The sequence below is a fragment of the Phaseolus vulgaris genome, chromosome 9 (assembly GCF_051622355.1).
Source record: "Phaseolus vulgaris cultivar YP4 chromosome 9, ASM5162235v1, whole genome shotgun sequence".
NCBI classification, from domain to species: domain Eukaryota; kingdom Viridiplantae; phylum Streptophyta; class Magnoliopsida; order Fabales; family Fabaceae; genus Phaseolus; species Phaseolus vulgaris.
In genome coordinates, this window is record NC_143506.1 from 16,442,156 (window position 1) to 16,456,023 (window position 13,868).

A 13,868-nucleotide genomic window follows, 5' to 3' on the forward strand; every position below is an offset into this window, starting at 1 on the left:
AACCTAAGAATTTTGAAAAGTTAGAAACTGGAAAACCATGAACAACATATAAACTGAAATATTATTCTAAGATCCTTGAAAGAAAGAAACTTATATAAACATACAAGGTCCAAGGATAAAGCATAAAGCTAAATAGGAGTTTGAAAAATATGACATTAGAGTTTTCTTAATTATTTTTTCATTATAATCCTATCGTTTTGCCTTCGTATGGAAGGTTAAATTTCTTAAAGTTGATTATCTTGTGATTTCGCAATAAATTTTGAGTTTTTTTGTTCAATAAAGCTTTATTCTTAATTTTCGTAGTAGATTGTGTTTTAGTGTTGGTCTTTCTGAAATATGGTTTCTTTCAAAAAGAATTGTTTAACGTTTGTTGAAAATTCAGTTATTTTTTTTAATTGAAGTGTTTTGTTCATTCGCTTAGTCTTAATCGATATCTTGTTTGCTTAATTTAAGAGGTAAAAGGAAAATATATCATAGGTAGAAGTTGGAATTGGTGAAATAATAAATATAATAGCGGATGATTGAATTTTATTTACTCTTATTTAGTTTAAGTTCAACACTCTTTAAGGACCCAAAAGGTTAAAATCTTAAGAAAATCAATTATGAATGCATTGTGGGATAAACTTGTGAGGCAACTTCTTTAATATATTGTCTTATAATTTTACTTAAATTTTTTTGCATAACCATATCAATCTTTTACTTTTTAAATAATATTTTCATTCTACCTACTATTTAATTATTTATACTATTATTTCTTTGGGTTAGAAGTACTCACACTAAAGATATTTTAATGTAATTATTAAAAAAAAATACCACTTATAATATACGCACGTAAGATACGCACGTAAGAAGTGATGTAACATTATCTATATTATTATCTCTTGGTTAGAAGTATGGTCAATAAAGTTATTTTAATTTAATTATTAAAGGAACATTACCACTTCTAACATTGATTTCAGTGTTGCTCTATACGTAAAACATGATCGAATAAAGTCACGTGCTATTCCGGAAAAGCAAATATCGCCTTGATAAGAAAATGGAGCATAACTATTTCCAAGACTCAAAGCAACAAAAATTCTACCTAATGCAAATATCTCGTAACAGTAATATGTAAGTTTATAAGCTTCTCCGATAATTTTAGTGGTAATTTTTTTTTTTCCATTAACTATTGACAAAGATGTTCACAAATACATGGTTTTTCGACATTTCAGAAGGGCCTTTCGGAACTAAGAGACATGCCTCCCCATGAATAAAACCATATTAATTGTAATAGACAAAATCTGTATTTCGTGGTATTGGTTGAAATCCATTTATGAATATATCACTAAAATTTTTAGTGTCCCACTAAATAGTTAAGCATGACTATAAACTTTACTTAACTTTTCTTCCCCAATATTAACATTATTGATTTTCGTCCACATATCTAGAGCATACTCATTTTTTCAAGCGCTTTATTGTACACAATTATTATACGATATTGTACGCAATTATACGTAATTAATTTAATAATGGTAGAATCTCATGATTAGTAGATCCAACTTGTGTATATTTCCTATACACACAAGAGAATTCAGTTAAAAAAAAATAAAAAAATATAAGTGTAATTTATTTAAAATATATCACAAATTTATCTTTTCCAAGTAATTTAGTTAGATAATCAGAACTTAAAATAATCCATGTAATGCTTGAACAAAACGAATTATTACAAATATTTTATATTATAACCCATGAAAAAAAATGATTTGATGGCTATAGTAGCAATATTTTAATTTTGAATAATTTTTGTATATTTTTTAATAATATTTTCATTCTATCTACTATTTAATTTATTTAATTAGTTGAGAAACAATAAGAAGTTATGTAACATTATCTATATTATTATCTCTTGATTAGAACTATCGTCAATAAAGTTATTTTAATTTAATTATTAAAGGAAAATTATCACTTTTAACATTGATTTCAGTGGTGCACTATATGTAAAACATGATCGAATAAAGTTACGTGATATTTCAGGAAGCAAATTTCATCATGATGAGAAAATGGAGCATAACTATATCCAAGACTCAAAGCAGCAGAAATTTCACCTAATGCAAATATCTCGTAACAGTAATATGTAAGTTCAGAAGTTTCTCCGTTAATTTTAGTGGTACTTTTTTTGTTTCCATGAACTATTAACAAGGGTGTTCACAAATACATGGTTTTTCGCCCTTTCAGAACTAAGAGGCATGCCTCCCTCGTGAATAAAATCATATAAATTGTAATAGACGGAATAAGGGGTTTCATCTTGTGGTTGTGGTTGAAATCCATTTATGAATATATCACTAAAATTTGTAGTGTCAACCTAAATAGTCGAGCATGACTATCTTTATTCTTATAATAAATTTTACTTAACTTCCCTTCCCCAATATTAACCATACTGTAACTGTATAACGGTTATAGTTCATCTATATATATATTCTTATAATACTCTTTGTAACAGAGGATTTCATTTTTCAATAGATTATTTTCTGTTTTTTTTCTCTCTCAATTACGTTTCATGCATTGCACTTATACAAACATGGTATCATGAGCCCATTCTAAGTTTTTTTTTTCGTCATGGCTGCTTCTCTTCCTCTCCTAAATCATCTTCTACGTCTTCTCATTGCTCCCTTCCTCTGACCATGACCTTCGTTCATCAGTTTACAACACTGATCACTCTTAAATTAGATGAAGATAACTACCTTCTTTGGAAACACCAGGTTCTTGCCTCCGTTCGAGGACTCAAACTGAGTCATTTTCTTGACAGCACCAGTGTCCCGTCCACAACTGCTTCTTCCGCTGCAGACAGTTCTTCACCTTCTGATGATTCTTTATGCTATCAACAACAATATCAGTTTATCATCGCTTGGCTTCTTGCATCAATGCTTACACCCATTCTTACCAACGTAGTGGGTCTTGATACAACTGCATATATTTGGCGCTTCCTTGAAACTCAATTTTCCTCTCATACTCGGGCCAAAGTTCAGAAACTCAAGCTCTAGTTAAAGACTCCCAAGAATGACAGATCTATTTCCTCTCATCTTCATGATATCAAGAACGTTGTCCACATACTTGCCGCGATTGGTGCCCCTGTTTCCACTGCAGATCACATCGACATCATTCTTGAAGGCTTGCGTGAAGAATACAATGCTTTTATCACTACTGTAACCTCTCGCACAGACCCCTACACTATCACTGAGATTGAAGCCCTGTTGTTTGCTAAAGAAGATCGATTCACCCGGTATAAAACTTCTCCCTCGTCTTTTCTTCAAACTAACACTGCCTTTGTTGCTTCTACAAATCATTCCCAATTTCGCCCTACGTTTACCAACTTTTTCCGTGGTGGTCGTGGCCCACCTTCTACATCCAACTCAAATCGATTCCATCGCGGCAAACCTCGACCTTCACAATACACTTCTTGGAACTTCAGTTCCTCGTCATGGAAACGCAACCCTGTGCGTTGTCAAATATGCTCCAAACTTGGTCATACTGCAATTAATTGTTGGCACTGGTCTGATTGTTCAACACCACCATCCTTCTCTGCAAACACCTCTTCTTTCTCTTCACCTCAACATGATGAATCATCCTCCTCTCTTCTTGGTTCACCATCCTCTTTGGATGATCCGTTATGGTATCTAGATATATAGCGGTGTTTCTCACCATATCACAAACGATCATACTCTGTTTACTAATCAACAACCTTATCAAGGTCATGCAAGCGTCAAACTAGGTAATGGTGCAGGTATGAAAATCGCTCATATTGGTTCTGCTTCATGTGTATCATCTACCTCCTGTACTTCTTTCTCTTTACATGATCTCCTACATGTTCCTAACATTACTAAAAATTTGCTCAGTGTTTCAAAGTTTGCTCGGGATAACAATGTATTTTTTGAATTTCATCCTCATTCTTGCTATATTAAACACCAGGTAACCAAACAAATTCTTCTGCAAGGCACTCTTAAAGATGATCTCTACATCTTCCCTGACCTACGCTCCAATGTTTTTTTTTCTGCTAACTACACTTCTTCCAAATTTGCAAAACCTCCTCTTCATCTCTGGCATAATCGGCTTGGGCATTGTAGTCTTTCTGTGATCAAAACTATTCTCAAACAATGTTACATTTCTTGTAATGCAAAACCGTTTTTCTGTGATGCTTGTGTTACGGGCAAAGCCCATCAATTGCCTTTCTCTTTATCTACAACTGTGTATCATCATCCTTTAGAATTGATATATATATTGATATTTGGGGACCTTCTTCTATTTGTACTAACAATGATGCCTCATACTATATTTCGTTTCTCGACGCATACTCAAAATATACATGGATTTATCTCTTGCATACTAAATCTCAAGCTCTTGTTGCTTTTGAACGCTTCAAACTCTTCTCTGAAAATCAAACTTGTTTTAAAATAAAAGCCATCCAAACAGATAATGCAAATGAATTTGTTGTTTTTAACATTTTTTTACTCAAACAAACATGGTATACAACATTGTTTCATATGCTCTCACACTCATGAACAGAATGATGTTATAGAAATAAAAGATAGGCATATTACTGACATGAGTTTCTCTATGCTTAAAACTAAACCTGATTATACCAAATTTAGATCCTTTGTATGTGCCTGCTACCCTCTTATGTGTCCCTACAACAAACATAAATTGGATTTTCGTTCTGCATGTTGTTTATTTCTTGGCTATAGCTTACATAACAAAGGTTACATCGGTATATCTTCCTCTGGCAAAAATTTTATTTCCAAGCATGTGGTTTTTAATGAAGATGTTTTTTCATATTCTAACCCACAATATGGTTTTTTACCCGCTCTGTCAACTCCTTCTATTTCTTCTCCTATACATTCTACTCTAACAATTTTATCTTCACACCCACTCGTTCCACCATCGCCACTTCTGCATCTCTGTCGACCTCCTCTCTACATCTTCAACAATCTTCATCATGTTCCACTGCTCCCACCACACGTCACCCACTCACAATATTCACCCAATGACAACTAGAGCAAAAGCAGGTATCGTTAAACCAAATTTTTTTTTTGCTCACATAGACTCTGGTTCTCCTGAACCTATTACTGTAGTTGCAGCTTTCGCTTCTCTCCAGTGGACTCAGGCCATGAATGATGAATATCGTGCTCTTATCACAAATGGCACATGGACTCTGACTTCTCTACCTCCGGGTGCAAACCTTGTTGGTTGCAAATGGATTTTTAAACACAAGTTCAATGCTGATGGTTCCTTTTAAAGACACAAAGCCCGGTTGGTGGCGAAGGGGTACAACCAATCTGAGGGTCTAGATTACTCTGCAACCTTCAGTCCAGTAGTTAAACCTACTACCATACGAGTTGTGCTTGCTCATGCTGTTTCGTCTCACTAGCCCATTCATCAAATTGACATTAACAATGCATTTCTTAATGGTGACCTACATGAACATGTGTACATGCAGCAACCTCCGGGTTTTCTCGCTACAAATCCAAAGCTTGTATGCAAGCTTCACAAGGCCATATATGCTAAAACAAGCACCTCGTGCTTGGTTTCAGAAGCTAAGTCACACTCTCAACAATATTGGTTTTCGTTCAACAATCAGTGACCCTTCCTTATTCGTTCGCTTCACTAACTCCTATACATTGTTTGTTTTGATATATGTAGATGACATAATTATCACTAGATCCTCCTCAACTACCATCACATCCCTCATCACCACTCTCAGCTCTCACTTTGCTCTCGAAGACCTTGGTCCTCTCCATCATTTCTTGGGTATAGAAGTCTCTACTCTTCCCTCTGGTCACTTACATCTGTCTCAACAACGCTACATACAAAACTTACTCCATCGCACAAATATGTTGGACTCTAACCCCCAACCAACACCTATGATATCATCCTTCAAACTTCCAAAGGACGCCACTGCCGCTGTTCCTGATCCTAGTTGTTCTGCTCTGTTGTTGGTGCGCTTCAGTATGCTCTCTTCACTCGGCCTGAACTCACTTATTCGATCAACAAAGTTTCGCAGTTCATGCATAGCCCTCAAGAACACCATTGGAAAGCTGTCAAACGGATTCTCCGGTATCTTAAAGGTACGTTGCATCATGGTCTCCTCATCAAATGCATCACCAACACCGATTTCATGGGGTTTTGTGATTCAGACTGGGGGAATGACATTGATGATCGAAAATCCACCACTGGTTATTGTGTCTATTTTGGTTCCAATATTGTCTCATGGTCATCTAACAAACAAAATGTTGTTTCTCAAAGCAGTACAGAGGCTGAATATCATGGGATAACAGTGGTCCTTACTGATATCATTTGGCTTCAATCCCTACTCTCTCAGCTTCGCATCTATCCACTTCTGTTCCCAAAGTTTACTCTGATAATCTTGGAGTTGTTTTACTCTCAACAAATCCCATTCTACACTCAAAAACCAAACATTTTGAGTTAGATCTCCATTTTGTTCGTGATCACATTCAACACCAACGTGCATGCCTCACCCATATTCCAGCTAGATTCCAAGTTGTTGATATTCTCACAAAACCCATTTCGGGTACAAGTTTCACTACCTTTAGAGATACACCTATGGTTTTGGATAATCCAACCCTAAGTTTACGGGAGCTGTTAACCATACTGTAACTGTATAACTGTTACAATTATAGTTCTTCTATATATATTCTTATAATACTCTCTGTAACAGGATTTCATTTTTCAATAGAATACTTTCTCTTTTCTTTCTCTCTCCATTACATTTCATGCATTGCACTTATACAAACACCCAATATTAACATTATTGATTTTCGTCCACATATATAGAGTCATACTCATTTTTTCAGTTTTATTGTACAATATTGTATGCAATTATTGTACACAATTATTGTACGATATTATACACAATTATACGTAATTAATTTAATAATGATAGAATCTCATAATTAGTGGATTTAACTTTATATATTTACTATACATGAAATGATGTAAATACACACAAGACAATTTATTTATAATAAAATATATTTAATATTTAATGATTGTATGTAAGGATATCAAATATAATTCACTAAAATAAATAAATATAAGTGTAACACAAATTTTATCTTTTCGAAGTAATTTAGTTAGATAGTCAGAATTTAAAATAACTCATGTAATGTTTGACAAAACAAAAATTATTGGTATAAATATTATATATTATAACGCATACAAAAAAATAATATTTGATGGGTATAAAGTTATTTTAATTTAATCATTAGAGAAAAATTACCAGTGTTGCTCTTTACGTAAAACATGATCGAATAAAGTCACATGCTATCCGAGGTAAAACAAATATCGTGAGAAAATGTAGCATAACTATTTCCAAAACTCAAAGCAACATAAATTCCACCTAATGCAAATATCTCGTAACAGTAATATGTAAGTTTATAAGTTTCTCCGATAATTTTTTTGTTTCCATTAACTTGTTCACAAATACATGTTTTTTCGGCATTTTAGAAAGGCCTTTCGAAACTAAGAGACATGCCTCCCCATGAATAAAATCATATAAATTGTAATAGACAGAATCAGGGTTTCGTGGTCGTGGTTGAAATCCATTTATGAATATATCACTAAAAATTTTAGTGTCCCACTAAATAGTCAAGCATGACTATAAACTTTACTTAACTTTCCTTCCCAATATTAACATTATTGATTTTCGTCCACATATCTAGAACATACTATTTTTTCAAGCGTTTTATTGTACGACACACAATTATTATACGTAATTATACATAATTAATTTAGTAATGGTAGAATCTCATGATTAGTAGATCCAACTTGTGTATATTTCCTATATGTAAATACACACAAGAGATTTCAGTTAAAAAAATATAAGTGTAATTTATTTAAAGTATATCACAAATTTATCTAATTTAGTTAGATAATCATAACTTAAAATAATCGATGTAATGTTTGAACAAAACAAATTATTACAAATATTTTATATTACAACCCATGAAAAAAAATGATTTGATGTCTATAGTAGCAATATTTTAATTTTCAATAATTTTTGTATATTTTTTAAATAATGTTTTCATTCTATTTATTATTTAATTAGTTGGAAACAATAAAAAGTTATGTAATATTGTATATATTATTATCTATTAGTTAGAAATATCGTCAATAAAGTTATTTTAATTATTAAAGAAAAATTATTACTTTTAACATTGATTTTCGTGGTGCACTATAGGTAAAACATGATTGAATAAAGTGACGTTATATTTCGGGAAGCAAATTTCGTCTTGATGAGAAAATGGAGCATAATTATCTCCAAGACTCAAAACAGCCAAAATTTCCTTTAATGCAAATATGTAATAGTAATATGTAAGTTCAGAAGTTTATCAGATAATTTTAGTGATAATTTTTTTTTTCCAATTAACTATTGACAAAGGTGTATTTAATGATGGTAGGAAAGGATATCAAACATAATTCACTAAAATAAATAAATATAAGTATAATTTATTTAAAATATATCATAAATTTTATTTTTTTAAAGTAATTTAGTTAGATAGTCTGAATTTAAAATAACTCAGGTAATGTTTTAACAAAACAAAAATTATTGCTATAAATACTATATATTATAATACATGCAAAAAATATATATTTGATGGTTACAGTAACAATATTTTAACAATTCAATAATTTTTTTTTATATTTTTTAAATTAAACCGAAATTGCAGTACACATAATTCCAACATTTAATAATCTAATTTTATTTTTTTTTAATTTATTTATCATAAATAACTATTTTTTAAAACATAGTTATGATGGTAAATAAAAAATTTAAAAATATTTTCTTAAATAATCCATTCATAATATATCTGAATTTTTTAATATTTTTATTATTATTACGGAAAACTAAACCAAACATGAAAATTTGGAAAATAAGTTATCAGCTTTAAAAAAATATTTAATTTTAGTGAAAAAGATACCAAATGGGTTGAATATTAGATAAGAAGAAATTAAAAGTTCATGTAATGTCAAGAAACTCTTGTAAATACAATAATACTACAATTTGTAAGCGTATTAATTGTTTAAGTATCTAATAATTATATATTATAAAATCAATTGTTTAAGTCTGAAAATAAAATAAAATATATACTTTAAAAAATTTAGTATTGATTATGATCGTTATAGTTTAAGTGATAAATTAACTTTTGAAGTATATTTCCTTATTTTTCAAGACATAATTACTGTATATTTTATACAACCAAAATTTATAATACACAAGTATCTTTAAATATATATATATATATATATATATATATATATATAGATTTTGTTTTAATTAAATTTTACAATAAATAAAAGAAATTGAACAGATAGATTATCTTTTAGATTCATAAAAATAATTTATACTATTATTATTTAAAAATATTAAAATTAATATCATAACAAAAGATATTAAAAACGATAAATAAAAAAAATTAGGTTAAGTTTTATATAGAGATGAATAAAAACCAATCTTTTATTAAATTTTGATATCAATTTGCAATTTATTTTATTAAAAGATAATTAGAAAGTAAAATGTTGATATAATTAGCTTCGGGCCCAATCCAAGGAACCAATCAATGTCGGTTAATCACCTCAATTCTCTCTCACCTCACGTTACATCACTGTATCCTTCATCACCTCTCATATTCTGCCACCTGTACCACACCTTGTAACAACTATTAAACATTATTAAACCACAGAAAAAATAAACGCGTCGATTAACTTCCACAATAAACCTCACCGTCGATAATTCCTAATAAAAAAAATTCCTGGTTTTTAAAAAAAATACAAGATGCGTTTAATAAAAAAGATTTTATATTTTATTTCACTAAATCTTTTTGACCTTCCAAATCCCCAACCCAATCCACACGCGCTATTCAAGGAAATAAAGAATACCGCGACCATGACTCAGCGTTGAGCAAATACAAATCTTAACGAATAAAATACGTGGCTCCAACGCGTCACGCGGAGAGATTGAGAGTGTTTATGTAATAGACTTCAAAGCACCACTTTTGGGCTTTTACCCTTCTATCCCTAAGCCGCCTCCTCCTATATAAAACCCTTTTACCCTACTATTCTTTTCACATTTCATTTGGCAAATACTCTCTTCTTCCTTCTGCGTCTTCGGTTTCGATTTCTATTTTCTTCCCCATTTTTCTTCTACTGCTTCGATTTTCCTTTCAGATGGAAGTTGCCGTTCTTCATCCGCACGATTCTCTCGCAAACAACCCACCTATCCACTACCGAACCATGCTCCCTCACTTTCCCAACATGAAACTCTCCAACCCTAACCCTAACCCTAAGCTTCATCGGAGTTCCCGAAACCGTAAGAAACGGGCCGATCCAGCCCCCCAAGTAGGCCCTGACCCGGCCCAACACGCCAAGTCTCTGAAGCACCAACCGCCGCATCTTATCATGGGCCAGGTCAAAATCCTGAAACGCGGCGAACTACTCACTCAAAAGACGCCGGATTCACAACTGCCGACGGAAACCGCCGTGAAGGAGGTCACCTCCGAGACGGAGACCGTGGAGATAACTCCGACTTTACCTTCAACGGAGAAAGTGGAGATGACTCCGATTTTATCCTCAACGGAGAAAGTGGATGGTTTGTATGCGGGATACTCGTTGTTGGTGATGTCGCCGCCTCCAAACTCCGTTCCGCTACCGGCTTTTATCACTAATAAGATCGCGGCTGCGAACTGCGCCACGAGTGAATTACGAAACATTTTGCGGCTTGATTTTCATTAACAGGTTATGAATGAACGAAAATTTGGATGGAGGTTGTTGGTGATTGGGGTGATTCAGTGCTGGATCTACTCTTATATTTTCAGCGGGTAGTTCGAGTGCGAAGAATCTCTGGTTGTGTAGCGCTTTCTCCAGATCGCCGTACATACATGCTTATACTGGGATTTGGTGTTAGAATTTGTGCCTTGTTACGCTCAAGTTTAGGTCTTTTTAATTTTAGGGTTAGGCTTCAGTGTATCTGTATGATGCTTTGTAAGTATTTAGGATATAGAAGCGTCCCCTAGTTTATGTTTATTTATGTTTTACATGCTTCGTTCTTCGCCTCCTCAAAAGCAAGGTGATGTGAGATGAAGTTGTATATGTTTCTGGGTTATCATTTGTACTAAACACAGTTGTAAAAGGATCTTTTTATTTTATGAAATAGTTTGAATTTTAATTTAAAATTGTTCTATAACATTCATGATTCTTGCTGAATCCATCAACGGAACCGTCATTTCTAGCTGCTTGATATTGTTTAATGATCATCAAAATTAAGCTTCAAATTTTAAATTTATTTTGAAATTTGATTTTTGCACGATTTTATTAGATTTTCTTTGCTGTTAGTATTTAAATTTCAAATCTGGTAACAATATTCCAAGTATGACTAAAGAGAAATAATATTTGATGTGATTTGTAGTTGTTATTCAACTATTAAATTAAATTTTTAAAGATTTCAATTAAGACGGTCTAAAAGATAATATTATATATTAACATTTTCAACTTTTCATATATTTTTTTTCCACTTTTATTTTTTTATGACTTGCAAATAAGGTATTGGATTTATCTGGTCTCTAAATCCGTATCTTTTTAAAAATAATTTAGATTTTTATTAATCTAAATCCTATTGGTTTGAATCTTAAATCCAAATCTATATCTTTTATAATTTATATAAAAGTTAGTTATTAACTTTTTAATGTTAATTTTTTAATTGGTCATTAATTTCAATATTTTATAGTAGTTTAACATTTTTATATTTGTGTATTTATTATTTATTTAATATATATTTAAATAAGTAAGTTTGATTTTAGGAGAAATATTTTAGGCGGATTCTTCATGCAGCATATCAATTAAATATCAATTAAGACTGCACCCAATAATATTATTTTAAAAGACTTATTTGTCCTTAATGCTATAAAATCTTACATCCAACAATATTGTATTTGCACCCAACTCATCACTAAGCTTGTTGCAAGGTAGCAGCAGCAAAGAGGAAGATGGTTGCTTAGAGAGAAGGAGAAGTGAGCACCATTGCCACTCTTACAAAAAAAAAATCACTACACAATTGCCACTCTTGCCACTCACTACACCACCACCATTTCCATTCAAAATTCATACCACATTAACACAACACTCCTCTGTAGCATTTCAAAAAATATAAAAGTTTCAAAACACACACCACAGTAAGATAATACTTCTTTATAGCATTTAAAAAAAGTTAAGGACAATATTGGATTTTAAAATTTATGTTGGGTACATGTTTAAAATGATATGGTGCAGGGAGAAACTGCCAATTTTTTATTCTGATTTCACTTTCAATTATATCTATTCAGATAAAATATAAATTAAATCATTTTAATATATTTAATTTTAAAAAAATTGTATTATGCATATTTTAATTTTGATAAAAGATTTTGCTTAAAAAAAATTATTCCATTATTTTTATTAAGATTGAATATATGCGCTTTGCGCATGTATATTTGTATATTTTGTATTTTTATTTAATATATATTTATGTTTAATATTTAATTTTATATTTTTTAAAATAATAAAAAATAAAATAAAATTATATTATTGAATATCAAGTTTATTGAACATTAGAACACATATTTTGTTAACATTTTCAACTTTTCATATATTTTCTTTCCAGTTTTATTTTTTTATGTCTTGCAAATAAGGGTATTGGATTTATTTGGATCTCTAAATCCTATTGGATTGGATCTTAAATCCAAATCTATATCTTTTATAAATTTATATAATATTAAAAAATTATCAGTACAGTGTAAATTATATTTTTATGATAAAAGTTAATCATTATTTCAATATTTTTTGATTAAAAATTATTATTTTTATGATAAAATTACTTTTTTAATGTTAAGTTTGTGTTTTTAATCGTTATTAATTTCAATATTTTATAGTAGTTTAACATTTTTATATTTATGTACTTATTAGGATAATTTTTTTATTCTGATTTCACTTTCAATTATATCTATTCAATCATTTTAATATGTTTAATTTAAAAAAAATCGCATTATGCATATTTTAATTTTGATAAAAGAATTTGCTTAAAAGAAATTACTATATTTTTACATTTTTTATTTTTGTTATTCATATATATTTATAATTAATATTAAAAATATTCTGTTTAAATTCATATTTTTTTAAGAAAAAGTAAAAAATTAAATACAAATAAGAGATAACAAAAACCAAATCACAAGAAAAGATAATAAAAAATATATTTTCTAATAAAGATGAAGATATAAAAAAATAAAAAAATAAATTATTTTCCATTTAATAAAAAAAAAACTAATCCAGATTTAAGATTTAAAAATTTATAACTGTTTTTTAAGTAATCACAATATATTAGTTTTTAAAAAAATTAATTAATAATAAAAATAATTAGTTATTTAGTAAATATTTAAAAAATAAAAAATAACTGAATTAACTAAAATAAAATAATAAAATAAAATATTAATAAGGATAAAATAGGTTATATATAGTAAAGAATTATAAAATGTTATTTTATTTTCTATTTTTTGTTATATTTTTTTTAATTTTTTAATTTTTATAATATTAAAATAGATTGTATAAGATTAATTGTTTTTCACTTATTTGATGTCAGTAGAAAAAGTTTATTATTCAAAATTCTAAAATGAAACACCCTCTTTAAGAAAAAATAAATTAATATTTTTATTCCATGTATTTTTTCTTTTCTTTACATTTTTTGTAAAATAAAAAAAGTTTGTTAAAATTTATCCATGCCTCACACATTCAATGGTTTGAAATCATTTATGGGTAACATTTCCAGCAACCAACCATGGTTTATAATAGTT

General features: G+C 29.8%; 1 protein-coding gene across 1 annotated transcript; it reads left to right on the forward strand.

Moving 5' to 3' along the window:
* Positions 1-10,048: 10,048 nt before the first annotated feature.
* Positions 10,049-11,222, forward strand: LOC137823099 (uncharacterized). The gene has a single exon (XM_068628221.2). It carries the CDS (start codon positions 10,219-10,221, stop codon positions 10,780-10,782), a length of 564 nt encoding a protein of 187 aa, XP_068484322.1. The 5' UTR covers positions 10,049-10,218; the 3' UTR covers positions 10,783-11,222.
* The last annotated feature ends 2,646 nt before the right edge of the window (positions 11,223-13,868 follow it).

Coding starts and splice junctions, on each gene's coding strand:
- LOC137823099 (XM_068628221.2), top strand. CDS start 10,219: ATGGAAGTTGCCGTTCTTCATCCGCACGATTCTCTCGCAAACAACCCA.